The 14,873-nt window shown below is 45.1% G+C and overlaps 1 protein-coding gene across 3 annotated transcripts in view; it reads left to right on the top strand.

Moving 5' to 3' along the window:
* The first annotated feature begins 10,088 nt into the window (after positions 1-10,088).
* Positions 10,089-14,873, top strand: part of NLRP3 (NLR family pyrin domain containing 3) — a 43,420-nt gene continuing 38,635 nt past the window's right edge. For 2 of the 3 annotated variants that reach the window (XM_074313323.1, XM_074313322.1), the window contains exons 1-3: positions 10,096-10,130; positions 11,765-11,826; positions 11,976-12,292. In XM_074313323.1, the coding sequence (XP_074169424.1) occupies positions 12,016-12,292 (277 nt within the window). In that variant the 5' untranslated portion in view covers positions 10,096-10,130; positions 11,765-11,826; positions 11,976-12,015. Of the gene's footprint in view, positions 10,131-11,764; positions 11,827-11,920; positions 12,293-14,873 lie in introns of all 3 variants that reach the window. The other variant, XM_019719199.2, reaches the window with a different exon arrangement.

Genomic DNA, 14,873 nt, shown 5'->3' with positions numbered 1-14,873 from the left:
GGAGTCGAACCGGCAACCTTGTGGTTGAGAGGATGCGCTCCAACCAACTGAGCCCTCTGGGAGCTCAGTGGCAGCTCAGCTCAAGGTGCTGTGTTCAATCTTAGTTGCCGGGGGCGGAGCCCACCATCCCTTGCGGGACTCGAGGGATTGAACTGGCAACCTTGTGGTTGAGAGCCCACTGGCCCATGTGGGAATCGAACCAGCAGCCTTCGGTGTTAGGAGCATGGAGCTCTAACCACCTGAGCCACTGTTCCGGCCCCATAACTGCTTTCTGGTTGTCTTTGGGACACAGTGTTGCTCTAGGTCCACCCTAAAGGTTATTTGTCCTCGTTTTCTTTCCAAAGGTTTGAGGCATAATATGTGACAGGCTGTTCTTCTAGTATGGCTGCTCCCCTCCATTTTACAGTGGCTCTGTTTATATCTTTGTTTATACTCAGACCCTTACACCCACTGTAGTTTTTGTGACACCTCAGCTTGGGGCTTGGGCTGTAGGTGTGGGGTGGAGCTCTGCGTCTTTACTCAGGGACTGTGTTACTTGGGGTTGTCCAGAGCAAAGGAGCCAATGAGACATACATATATGTATAGAAATGAATATTGATGTGGATTATAGACTGAATATTTCTGTACCCCCAAATTCATCTGTTGAAACATAATCTCCAGTGTGCTGGTATTGGAAGCAGTGCCTTTGGGAAGCAATCACTACTCTTAAAAAGATCCCAGAGATACCCCTCACTCCTTCTGCCATATGAGGACAGAGTGAAGTGATGGCCGTCTGTGAATGAGCAAGCGGGTGCTCATCAGACACTGAATCTGCCGGGACTTGATTTTGGACTTCCAGCCTCCAGAAATGTGAGAAATACATGTTTGTTGTTTCAGCCACCCATTTGATGGTGTGATATTTTTGTTATAGCAGCCTGAACAGACTAAGACAATATATATGTATACATTGCATATTATATATCTAACTCTATATCTATAATCTATATATAGAAAGGTGCTTTAAATAACTGGCTCATGCAATTGTGGGGCTGGCCAGTCTGAAATCACAGGAGGCTGGAGACACAGAGAAGAGGTGACGTTGCAGCCCTGAGTCTGAAGGCAGACTGCAGGCATAATCCCCTCTTCCTCAGCGACCTCAGTCTTCTCTCTTAAGATGTTCAACTGACGGGATGAAGCCCACCCACATTATGGAGGGCAACCTGCTTTACTCAAAATCGACTGATTTAAATGTCGACCTCATCTAAAACATACCTTTGCAGCAACATGCAGACTGGTGTTTGACTGCATGCCTGGGCACTGTGGCGGGGCCAAACTGATGCATAAAATTTCACCACAACAGCCACTCCCAGTATGCACTCTCCATTTCTCTGACTCAGTCTCCTGTTGAAACTTTTAGGTTCTTTAAAAGAACTTTCAGGTACTTACGTCACCTCACAGTCTTCCCTCTGCTATAGTTTATAAGATAAAATTTATTTTCTGAGTTCGTGAATGCTCACATTATTTGGAAAGCAATAAAGCCTCTGTCCTGCAGAGTCCACTTTATCATAAAAGTCCTTTGTTCAAGACCATTGTTCTAATTTGAAAATCAGAGCTGGTTAATATTATTTTGTGGCCATGTTTGGGCAAATGCTGAGGAATGGCAGTGGCTTACTGCAGGGGTCTTTATAGAAATACCAGTCTTCAGGGCACATATTCTTAGCCGTTAGTGGAGGTACCAGTCATCCACCCAGCTGTACCTGGAGTAGCATTGTTGGGACGGTTTTTCCCAACAGCTCAATCTCCCCCTTATTGGAGCTATCTCCGGCAAGCTTCCCCTAAGAGCTCTGTCCCCCCCTTCCTCCTCCCATACCTCATCAGAGATGACTCTTGCAGGCACCATAGTTAGAGGCCTCCCTGTCAAAACAAAGTTGAGGGATCACAGCTGCTAGGGACGGACCTCCCTGGCACCCTGCCTAGACTTCCACCCCCCAACCCGGAGGCCTAAACATATAAAATAAAACACCTGACCCCAGTCCGTGCTCAGTTCTTTGGGAAAAATCCCACTGGGCCCACTAGTGTAATAAAGCTGAGTTCTCCTTGCCCTCTGGGAGTGCGTCTTGTGTTTCTCGGTCCTTGCCGCTTTTTCCGCAACAGCATCAGCACAGTATCTACACAGAGAAATGCAAACTCCCAGAGAACAGTCAATCATACCTCAAAAGTAGGACCTACCTGCAGAAATGCCATTTTAAATTGCTTTAACAACAAGGCATTTCATTGTTGGGCTATGTTGTATGGGAGACCCTGCTCGCTCCACCATTTGTCGGGCGGGGAGGCCTGCGGGGTCTCTGGTCCCTCTCCCCACATAAGAACGCAGGATATGGTGAGGCTAAAAAGGAACACCCACGGAGCCATAGGTAGGGGAGTCATACCACTATGGGCTCACTGGAGGCTGGGCCCACTGGACACCGACCTGCCGTCTGCCTTTCCACCAACTGACCGACCGATGACTCTCCTCCCCTCTCCTCGACCCTCTTCCGCTCTCTCGGCTCTCCTCTTCCGCTCTCCTTGGCCCTCCTCTTCCGCTCTCTTCGGCTCTGCTCGGCTCTGCTCGGCTCCTCGGCAATCCTTCGTAGCCGCAGCAGTTATACCAGCGGCCAATCGGCTAACCGGCCACAGCCGACAGCCAATCAGCCACAGCCGACGGCCATCCACCACCCGAGCCAGCACCTTTCCACGTGAGGCCGAGAGCCTGTAAACTACTCTCTGGGGCTCTGTCCCCACAGCTGGTTACCTCAGTGGGCTGATCCTTCCATCTCTGGCTCTTCCATCCTCAGAGTGCCTAACACTTCCCCATAGTTACAAAATGGCCACAGCAGTCCTGGGCACTGATGTGACCACATCTATTGGCAGCAAAGGACCAGATGTTACCGGGAAAATGACATTAATAACCTTGGCTCTTGTCTTCTTGAAGGAACGACTTCAATCAAAAGACAGAGGTTTGTACAGCACGAACAACAGAAGTTTATTAGGAAAAGAAAGTATGCTCTGAGACATGGAGCCGGCTGACCCAAGGGAGGGAAGAAGCCACGCCTCACATTGTGTGAAGGCTTTTATTTCTAGGGGTAGAATTGCCTCCCCTTTTCCATTCTCTTATCTCTCTTTCTCCCCCCTGAGGTGCTTAGTCCTCTGTGTCGACAAAAAACAAACAACAACAACAAAACACTAAACAAAACAAACAAACAAACAAAATCCCATCCAGCCTAAGAGAAAGCTTATAGGAGTTTATTTGAGCCAAACTGACGACAATTGCCAGGAAGCAAAGTCTCAACGGATTGAGAAAATACTCCAGAAAATGGCCGTTTTACAAATTATTTTATACATTAGAATCCAAGGAGGAAGGTTACATGAAATTCACTGGTGGTAGATTAAGGGGGTGGGAGAAAGCAAAGCGGGGAAATCTCTGGGAATGGATAAAGGTAAATTCTTTCACATAGGTGGGTACACGATAATTAATAGTTCACTTTTTACAGCATATGGAGATGGTAATCAGGAGACAAGAATAATAAGGGATTCTGTAGTTTCCTGCTCTGGTCTGGAAAAAAGGGATTACTGAGTTTCCAAGGGCATGTTATTCTAGAAGCAAAAGAGCAAAAGACTCACTTACGGTAGAGATTGATCTTTGTCAAGGAAGCTACAGGCTAAAGATATGACTTCCCGCCATGGCCCACCTTAGCTAGGAATTTTTATGTTCATGCCATCCTATGTGGTTATTTTCAGTCTCCTGAGCTTGTCAGGTTTAACATGTGGCTCCTTTTCTGTCCTCATCGCATTTAGCAGTGCATTTCTTTGATTTAGGGGCATGAGTAAACACAACCCTTTGGGGTGTGTGAAAACCTGGAGTTCTGTTGGGCTAGTAAGATATTGATGGTCCTGACAAACAGGATGGGTATCCCCTTCTCTGACTTCTAACAACACATCTCTTTGATCGAGAGGTATGTGTGAACCTGGAGTCCTGCCGGGCAGCTGCCAGGGGTCTTGACCCAAGTAGGAGCTGCAGCAAGGGGCTTTCTAATGGGGCTAAATTTCCCCATCTCCTGCTCATTTCTATCTGTTTACTTACCCTATCACAAATGTTATAAAAATTCTTTCTTAGGAGCATGGACTTTTTTTCTGTGAAGTTCTGGGTTTGTAACCAGAATTTCCTCACCAGTCTACTTCTTATACAATCATCACTGGGAAAACAGGATCCTATGATTGGCTTGTAAAACCAGAATACTCCCCTGGAGTTGGAGGAAAGGGTTAACTTTCCTAGAGTCCTGTGGGAGAAGAGGTGGACACTTGCACAGCATTTGAGTCTTTTTTAGCAAGGAAGAAGGCAGCCAGTGGATGCTGATCTGACTGCCTATGACATCTGCTCCACTCCTGTGAAATTCTATGCTCATCATAGGACAGAGTAAATGCCTAGCATTTTGCAGTGTGTGACTTGACATGGATTAGAAGGCACGGAGAGGATTAGCACCTACTGAGGGAAGATATGAAAATAAGAAAAGGAGCATTGTTAACAGACTGATGGAGGCTGGAAAAAAAAGTGGGATGTCCAGCTGTCAGGAACATCCTGTTTCAAGGCCACCAAATCCCACCAACTTGATACATGTGCTAGGTAACGCTTCCTTTTTCCCCATTTTAATCACAGTTATATGTGCTTGTTGTTTTTCCAAGCAATAAAAAAGTATAGTGTAGAACATAAAAATCCTCTGTATATTCCCGCTTCATATTTCTAGTTTCAAATATCGTTCTTCCGGATTTGTCTACACAGTACCAATAAGTGGATATGCATATATTAAAAGTAAGTAATACTATATATACACCTTCAAAACTTGCCTAATGTCAGATAGAACAATATTCTGCAGGAATCTTTTTGAGATTTCTAAGCATGAGGAATTAAGGTCCAGAAAGCCCTGCCAGGGACAGGAGTCAGACCAGAGCTGATAAATAAAACTGCAGTGATGTAGTATCCTGTTTTGTGCCGCTGTCCCCACATGTGACCACCGAGTCCTTAAGATGCCACCAGTACAGCTAGCATTGAATTGCTGATTTTGATTGATTTGCATTTGAATTTCAGTAGCCACCTGTAGCTAGCGGCCACTGTGTTGATCAGGGTAGGGTTGACAAATGGAAAGTGGCAGCAATGGCAGCAGCCTGAGTGTCTCTGCCAGGGAAGCAATGTGCCTTCTCATGCACAGAGGAGAAGTGAAACCGCCTCCCCCAGCCCAGAGTGGTAATCACCACCCGGAGTTGGGGTTGAGGGACAGCGTAGCTGGGTAAGGATTTGGAGGCACTTGGACCCAGAGATACATGCAGGATTTGAGGTGTCCAGCTTGGATATCACTGTTTTCCTTTGGGCTTTCCAATAGAACCTTGTCTTTAAATGTTTTGAGTGTTTGGCCCCACACCTATATTTTCATGCCCAGTGTCTAGATTTTTGGATTTAGAAAACCCCTATGGCATTTCCTTATTCAGCTCCCACCCACAAAACCAGGGCTTGTCTCAGTCACATAGACTTGGAGGTGGGCGGGGAAGCATATCTGTCTGGCCCTATTTCTCTGTAGCTTGCATCAGTCATTGACTTCCCAATGTGGATTTTTTTTTCTTTTTTCTTTCGGTTTCTTGTAGTTTATCCAATTAGAAAGGATTTGTGGCAAATTTGGGTTTGGAATCCAGTGCCCTGAGTTCCAGTCCACTTTGCTTTACCGAAGTGAACTTCAGGTATTTAAGGGTGTAATTTTTTTTCTTCAGTGCACAATATTAAATCATTATTGTCTACTTTTTTTTTTTGAATGTGGCATGAATGACATATGAAGGGTAATCATTATGCTCTACTTTTGTGACCTTCTTTATTTATTATTTGTGTTGATTGTGATATTCCCATTATCTGGAACACAATTTTTTTCAGAATGCAGAGTAACACACAAAACATAGTGACTTTTTTTCTGGACTAGTTTTCATACATGATTAAAGTATCCTTTCAAAATTCTGGAATGATCCTTGAACAGTGCTTTCACTTTCCATTTCCCTCTTAGGCATGGTTTGATTTGAGCTCACAGCAAAGGGGACAGACTGTGAGAAGGCAGCGTGCAGCCATCCACCAAGGTGAAGTCTGGAAGACACGTCTGCTCTCCCTGAGCCTGCCAGTGACTAGTGTCCTTAAGGAAGTGCAACAAGTTCCACAGCATGCATTAAAAAAATTCCTTAGTTAAATGCCCTAGTTCATTACAAACTGTCAACTGAAGGTCATAGCCAATTCAACACCAATAGGGGTTTCTAGTTTGGGGTACAGTGAGTGGGGAGACTTTATTCAATGCAGACAGCTCAAGAGTGAAATAGCTAAGCTGTGATACAGCTTAAATGTGATGCAGCTCAATAATGATACAGCTCAAGCATGATATGCTCAAGTGTGATATAGCTCAAGTGTGATACAGCATGGCTGTGAAACAGCTTACTTGAGCTGACATGGGTGAGGTGGCCCTGGTGTTACAGCTCTGGTGAGACACCGCCAGGTTTGGTCCAGCAAAACAGCTTTGCTCTATTGAGACAGTTCCAGCTCTGGTGTTACAATTCCAGCAGGGATAAGACAACCTTCCAACAGAAACTGAAAAGTGCTGTCTGGTGAGGTACAGATGAAGCTCACTTATATAGAGAATAGTACCCACCCCACACCCTGATTGGTTCACTTTCATGCAAATGAGGACTCCAAATCCTCACAGTTTGATTGGTCCAGAAAAATACTGTCCTGATTGGTCAGAGTGGAGCTCATTTGATTGGTCAGTGAAGATATATGTGAGGATATAGCTGCACAGTTCTGATTGGATGGGGAAAGCCTCAGTCCTATTGGTCAAAATAGGATCCTAGGAGCTTCTTATAAAGGTAGACTTGGAACAGGAAGACAGTTCAGGAGGTAAGCAGTTCAGTGCAACTTTTCCCTGAAGTGCAGAAAGTGTGAGAGGCCCATATGTAGCAATGATTGCTAGGTTCTGTCTATGAATTTGAGCCCAGTCAGCCACCAGGGGTCCTTCTTAACAGGCACATTCACTCTCGGGGTCAACAAAACCTATTAGAATGGCTTAAACAAGTAAAACACAACTAATTCTACCAAGTGCCGACAAGGAGGTGAAGGGTCTAGGGCCCTCATGTATTGCTGGTGGGGATGCAAAATGTCACGGCCACTTTGGAAGATAGTTTGGAAGTTCTTATGAAGTTAACATACTCTTCCCATACGATCCAGCTCTTCCACTACTAGGTATTTAGCCAGGAGAAATAAAAACTAATATTCACACAAAAATCTGTATGCAAGTGTTTGTAGTGGCTTTACTGACAATTGCCAAAAACTGGAAACAACAGAAATGTGCCTTGTGTGGGGAGTGGATAAACATGTGTGGTGCACATAGACCATGGAAGACATCCAGCAAAAAGCAGGAATGGAGCATGATAGACACAACAACAGGGTCAGTCACACATGTGTCACGATGAGTGAAGGGCCTCTTTAAAAGGCTGCACACTGTAGTATTCTGTTTTTGACACTCTGAAAAAGGCACAACTTTAGCTGCAGAAGCCAAGCCTGTGGATGCTAGGGTCTGTGGTGGGGACAGAGGTTGATTATGAAGTGGCACGAGATGAAATTTGAGGGTCATGGAAGTGTTCTGTAGCTCAATTGTGGTGGCAGTTATGTGACCATATGTGCTTGTGAGAGCTCATGGACTTGTGCATGAAAAAGGTGTGGATTTTTACTGCATGTCCAGTAAACTGACTTACTCAGTTTATCTAAATAAAAACAAAAATCCCTAGTCAACAGATGTAAAGGATAAACTACAATTCAATAGAGCTAACCATTTGCTATATTAGAATATATATATATATATGTATATGTACATATATATATGTATATACATATACATATATATATATCAAAAATACATAATTATTCTAGGAGAGAAAAAACAATTCACAATTAGTTGTTTTGATCATTCAAAAATGAAAAATTAAATCTTGTCCTAGAAGCCAGAACCCTTAAGTTTAAGTATCAATTGCATCACTAACGACTTATTTATCTCCTTAAAAAGGCCTAAATCCAGGGCGGCTGTTTGACTCAGTGGTTAGAGCGCAGTGTTCATAACACCAAAGTCGCTGGTTCGATTCCTACATGGACAAGTGAGCTGCGACGCCCACAACTAGATTGAAAACAATGACTTGCCTTGGAGCTGATGGGTCCTGGAAAAAACACACTGTTTTCTCCCCAACTCCCACTCAAAAAAAAAAAAAAAAAAAAAAAAAAAAAAAGCCTAAATCCACCCAATTCTTATTTCCTCATTTGGAAAACTACGTTTCACACTGCCTATGTCCTTCACAGGCAGGTTCTGGTTGTCATTTAAATGGGAGGATTTCTTTTAGGGGCTACTCCGAAGAAGTGATCTTAGTTAATGTCACTTATTGTTCAGCTATGAGTAATGCATGTTCATGGCCACAAAATAAAGACTCCAATAGTACAGAAAGGTATGAAGGAGAAAGGAAAGTGCCCTCATCCTTTAAAAAATCCCTGCTTCTCGGTTTGGCCAGTGAGCCGTTTTCCCTTTTGAACTTGAGGGACCTGCTGTCTCTGGAGCCTCAGCGTCTGAGGTCCCTGGTGCTCCCGCCCCCTGGCCCGCGACATGCAGAGCTTGGGACTAGGGCTTTCCTATAAGATGGGGCCTCTCTCATCTCCGAGCACGGACACACCATTCTATGATGACAACTGGACCAGGAGCTACCCATTGATGCCAGCTTGTGTGACTCAGGCTCTGCTCACAAGGCCTCATCCATTGGCTCAATCCTTATGACAGCTACTGCTGTGCCACTTTACAGATGAGGCAACCGAGGCACAGACAAAGTCACTGCCAATGCCCCTCTGCTGGACTTGGACACCTGTCTTTCTTGCTCCAGGGTTCCTGCACCCATCTGTGTGCTGAGTGCTTCTCATTCACCACGCTGTTGTCAGACAGTGGTCCTGCAGCTACTGCGAGAGCCGGACAGAAGGCCTGCCCATTTCTCTCCCTTCCAGCTCTTCTGGGGGTAAGGCACAGTGCTTCCCAGCTTTGTGTTCATGCCTGGCACACAGCAGGTGCTCCATAAATGGTAGTTAAACAAGTGAGTCAATGAGTCAGGCAGTAGAGTTTATGCCTATCCACAAAAATCGAAATCAGGATTTGGCGAGATATCTGCACACCCATGTTCACTGCAGCATTATTCACAACAGCCAAACTGTGGAAACAACCCAAGCATCCACTGGTGAAAGAATGGATAAAAAAGAAATGGTACACATATGAAATGGAATGTTATTGGTCCATGAGAAAGAAGGAAATCCTGCCATTTGTGACAACGTGGATAGACGAGAGGGTATTATGCTGAGTGAAATAAGTCAGACAGAGAAAAACAAATACTATATGATCTCACTTATATGTGGGATCTAAAATAGTCAAACTCACAGCATCAGAATAGAAGGGCAGTTGCCAGGGGCTGGGGGGTGGCCACGGTTTTAGTCACAGAGCACAGTTTCTGTTGTGCAAGATAAGTATGCCCTGGAGGTCTACCGCACAGCATACTGCCTGCCGCTGGTAACACTGTGTCTTTGGGCAGAGATAAATGCATTTATGGCTTTGATTGGATGGGTGCATTGGTGTGTACTTACCTCAATAAAATGGTTAAACAAGTAACGGGTGATGGGGTCAACCTGCCGGCTGGCCGCTGCCATGCGACATCTTGAGAGAGCACGTATCTGTGTGTCACGCTCTCGACCCCCTGCTCACCAGCTCTGGGGGGATCCCCACCCCACTCCCCTCCTGTCGTCACAATTGTGAGAGTGAGAGGACACATCCATTGAGCATCACTGGGTCCCCCCACTTCCCACTCAGGCGGCCTCCGAGAAAGGCTTGGCTCGGCTTTGAGACCACTGTTCGCTTTGGAAAACCCAGCGATGTGAGTAACCGTTAGTCTCTGCCTTTGCCTGTAGCGCAATCTTGTTCACGCCCCACTGAGACCACATCCTTCCTGCTGCTGCTGGGCTGTTACAACTATAAAGTCAGAACACTTCCTTTCAAGCTGTTCCTGAGGCTGGCATCTGGGTGAGTCCAGCTCCGGGGAGCACGGGGACCGAATAGGTCTGGGGAAGAATGGGGAGAATGTTTCCAGGGCGAGAACTCAGCTAGAGATTTCTTCTGCCAGCCTCCAAGTTTGTCCTTCAACAACATTTCTGGAATGTTCTTTCATATTTATCATTATTTGGGCTCTGTGTGTGCAAGTGCATGTGGGTGATGACAGGGACAGTGATCTCAGCTTACACCCTGGACTCCAGCAACTTTGCCTAGCACCCTCAGAGTGGGTGAGTGGGGTGCATCTGAGGAAATGAGCATCCTTAGAAACCAAGAAACAGGAGGCAAAAGTCAGGGCCGAGTGCTTAAGGTCAGGCCTGGGGAGCACAGAGGAGAGTTAGACTCCTGATGTGCATGGAAGGATGGGTGGGATGGGACCTTGGGGTCTCTCTGGGGGTGACCCCTCACCACATGCTTAAGAAGGTAGACATGGGTGAGCACATGTGGCCAAAAGTGGAGGCAGGAGGAGTGACCAACACCTCATGTCTGAGGGACTTGAATAGCAAACCGTGAATTATGAATCATAATTCAGAGACTTCCACTACTTCGCATGGCCTCCCCATCCTGTTAGCATCACTTATGGCTTTGGGCTGATGTAATGATTTTCCCAGTTCAATAATAAAAAGGGATTAATCCCCAATAGAGACAACCTGTTCATTCATCCACAACCTAGGCGGTGTGTAAGGCGAGAGATACAGCAGCTGACTTCTGGTCTTTGTGGAGCTTGAAGTCTAATTAGGAGAACTCAGTCGGTGAACATGATAATGAAAGGCTGTGTATGATAAATATCAGGACACTACCTTTGCCTTTTAACCATCTACTTTACTGTCGGATCATTTTTGTTCTTGTCTGACTGAGATATCTAGTTAAGTGAGGGAATAAGTGGTCTCACAGCTTTTCAGGCTTTGAAAAGTTCAGCGTAGGGCACGGGCTCAAAAATTGACGAACTTGGTCTAAATCTTGGCTTTGTCTCTTCTTGGCTTCGAAACTTTGGGCAAATCACTTAACCTCGCTAAGACTTGGTCTCTAGTTGCATCAAATGGCGGTGGGGGTGGGGGGCATGCATGCACCTCACAGGCCTTTGTGCCAACAAGCATCATTGCTGTGCCCAGCCTGTAATCTGCTCTCAATTAATGTGAGTTAGACTGGTTATTGTACTCGTAATCACAAATTTTACAGGAGTCATCGTTCCCCGATGCATCCCAAGTTCCCTCTCGCTGCAGTATTGAAGGGCAGTCGCGGACCATCTCCTCCTCCTACGCCCCTGACCTCTGTCCTGGCTCCAGCCATCTCCATAATTACTCATTTCCTGGTCTCCTTCTTTTGTCCCTTATCCATCTCTCCTTAGGTCAAACAGAAACAAGGAAACAGTGTCTTTCATGTGGAAGGAACTTAAAAACAAAATTTTCACTCTGTCAATTTATAGATGAGGACACTGAAGTTGCAGGGTAGTGATGCATTTGCCCAAGGTCATAGCCCAGTCATCAATGGGGCCCATGCTCCCTGGGGTGGCACGGAGGTGGCGCCGGGACCTGCTGTGGTTGTGGGCATCTGGTGCCTGCTGGTGCTCCTGTGCGAGTGGGTTGAATTACTGCGTCTCTCCACAGGGACGCCTTTCTTCCACAGTTCAGGACACTCTCCTGGGTGGAGCCAAGAGGAAAACTGTGTGGTAAGTAGTTGGCTCACTTTCAGAACTGTGGCTGGAACTCCTACAGTCGGATAATATTTTTTCCTTTCAGTCTTCTGACTTTTTGATCATTTAGCTCTCTCTGAGGCTGGACTTTTAACCCACCTGCTGTCCCACCACCCACCTTGCAGCGTGGCCTATGCCCCAGGACCCTGACCTGCCACCGTGAGCATGGCCAGCGTCCGCTGCAAGCTGGCCCACTACCTGGAGGACCTGGAGGATGTGGACATGAAGAAATTCAAGATGCACTTAGAAGACTACCCTCCTCAGAAGGGCTGCATGGCCCTCCCTCGAGGTCAGACGGAAAAAGCAGATCATGTGGACCTAGCCACCCTGATGATTGACTTCAATGGGGAGGAGAACGCATGGGCCATGGCAGTGTGGATTTTTGCTGCAATCAACAGGAGAGACCTTTACGAGAAAGCTAAGAGGGATGAGCCAGAGTGGGGTGAGTGGAAGGAAAACAATATTTTTTGAAAGTTGTGATAAGATACACATAACAGAATTTACCACTTTAACCACTTTTAAGTGTATATTTCAGCAGTGTTAAGCACATTCATGTTGTGCAATCCATCTCCAGAACTCTTTGTCATCTTGCAAAACTCAGTTCCATTAAATAACAATTCCTCATTTCCCTCCCCCAGCCCTGGAAACCACCACTTTCTGTCTCTATGAACTTGACCACTGTAGGTACCTCTTACAGGTGGAATCATACAGGATTTGCCTTTTAGTGGTGACTGACTCATTTCACTTAGTATAATGTCCTTCAGTTTCATCCATGTTGTCACATATGACTGGATTTCATTCCTTTTTAAGGCATAATAATGTTCCATGGTGTGTATAGACCACATTTTGTTTATCCATTCATTCATCAATTGACATTCAGATTGCTTCTAGCTTTGCATTATAGTGAATAATGATGCTATGAACATGGGTGTACAAATCTCTTCGAGATCCTGCTTTCAGTTCTTTTGGGGATATGTTCAGAAGTGGAACTGCTATGTTATATGGCAATTCTTTGCTTAATTTTTTGAGGAAATGTCACGCCGTTTTACATAGTGGCCGTACCATTTTACCCTCCCACCAACAGTGCACAAGTGTTCTACTTTCTCCACATTGCCAAGAGTTATTTTATTTTTTTAATAAGTGGTGAAAGAATAGTTTATTAGAAGAGAAAGTACACTCCAAAGGGATTGAAGTGGACCCGAGCAGTAGAGAGTGGCTCAAGGGCCACTATTAGAAGAGAAAGTGCACTCCAAAGAGTTTGGAACTGGCCAAACAAACAAATGGGCTCAAAAGGCTCAAAGCCTCAAGGGCTCATTATTAGAAGAAAACGTACACTTCAAAGCGTTTGGAGCAGGCCCCTGAGCAAAAGCAAGGCTCAAAAAGCAGACTGGCCTTGTTTTCTTTTTATAGAGCCATCCTAATAGATTTGAGATGGGATCTCATTGTGGTTTTTATTTGCATTTCCCTACTGACTGGAGATATTGAGTGTCTTTTCATGTGCTTGTTGGTTGTTTGTTTATCTTTGAAGAAATGTCTATTCAAGTCCTTTTCCCACGTTTTATTTGAGTTTTTTGTTTTTTGTTGTTGACTTGTAGAAGCTCTTTATATATCCTGGATATTAACCCTCTAGCAAATATATGATTTGCAAGCATTTTCTCCCATTCCATGAGTTGCCATTTTTCTCTGTTAATGGTATCCTTTGATGCTTCATAGTTGGTATGTTTGTTTTTTAATTATTTATTTCATTATCTTGGCCTCTTCCTCTTCTTCCTCTCATGATAGTGCTATAAGAAGATGGAAGAAAACAGTTTGCTTTCTTCTAACTCCTTTAGGAACCCAAGACAGGGCTTATGCAACCCTAGAAACCTTCCGTAATCAGTTCCACTTTATCCAAATCTCTCTTGTGCCTGAAGCTTTCTCTAGGTCTCCATCCTGCATGGTTAACAAGCTCGAGACTTGATAAGTCTCTTTGCTATGACTCATGGGGCAATCTCTGTCCTGGTAGAACTGTATGGTGTCTCCGGAAAGCATCTCCTATGGCCATTGCTTTGGGCATGGGGATGGTAAGAGACATTGTCTTCATTCCTGTGGACATGGTAGAGATGAGGTCCTTCCTTCTGGTTGGTGTTCTGAGCAAGGCAAGGGCACAGGAGGGGGTCAGAGGAATGTAGAAAACCATGGGTGATGATGATGAGCTGGAGGAAAGGAGGAATAGAAATGAACCAGCCGACTGGGAGAAGCACAGTGGGGTGGGGCAGCAATGAGGGTGTGACAAGGAAGAGAAAATGATGCAGGGCCACGAGGAGGGGAGCACAGCAGTACGTGTTCTATAAAAATTGCATGAAAGAATGCAGTTATAATTGTATCAGTACTTACACACTTAGTAACTAACTTAAAGTATCATAATCATAGTTGCAGAAGTAGTTTGCTAAGCACTTTTTGTGGATTTTGTTTATTCCTCACAAGAAGCCCACGAGGTTACCACTTTCAAACGTACTTTCAATTTCATTGTACTAAGAGTAATAAGCCAGTCACAGAAAGAAAAATGCTGTATGGTTCCATTTATAAGCGGTCCCTCGAGTAGTCAAATTTGCAGAGACAGAAAGTGATGGCTGCCAGGGGCTACAGAGAGAGAGAGAGAGAGAGAGAGAGAGAGAGAGAGAGAGAGAGAGAGAGAGAAATGGGTAATTGTAATTTAACGCATATAGTGTTTCAGTTTTACAAGATGAAAAAGAATTGTGGAGGTTGGTTGCCCAAAATTTTGAAGTGAGCCTGGAAGTCCTGCTTGCCTGTGGCTGCGTCCTCATTAGAGCCAAGGGCAGGACCCAGTGCCAGGAGTGCCTTTGGCCGAAGCCTGATTGTTAACCACAGGGACATCTTGGTTTCCACAGCTGGGTTTTGAGGTAAAAGGATTATAACCAGGGTTAGAAGCTTTTTTGTTTGTTTGTTTTTGTTTTTTGGGGTGGGGTGTGGCACTGGTCAAGGTTAGGCTTTAGGTAAAAATTAAGTTGTGGTTTTGATTT

This window comes from Rhinolophus sinicus, linkage group LG10, assembly GCF_036562045.2.
Source record: "Rhinolophus sinicus isolate RSC01 linkage group LG10, ASM3656204v1, whole genome shotgun sequence".
NCBI classification, from domain to species: Eukaryota; Metazoa; Chordata; class Mammalia; order Chiroptera; family Rhinolophidae; genus Rhinolophus; species Rhinolophus sinicus.
The sequence above is the reverse complement of the archived record's forward strand: the minus strand, read 5'-3'. Positions and strand labels throughout refer to the sequence as shown.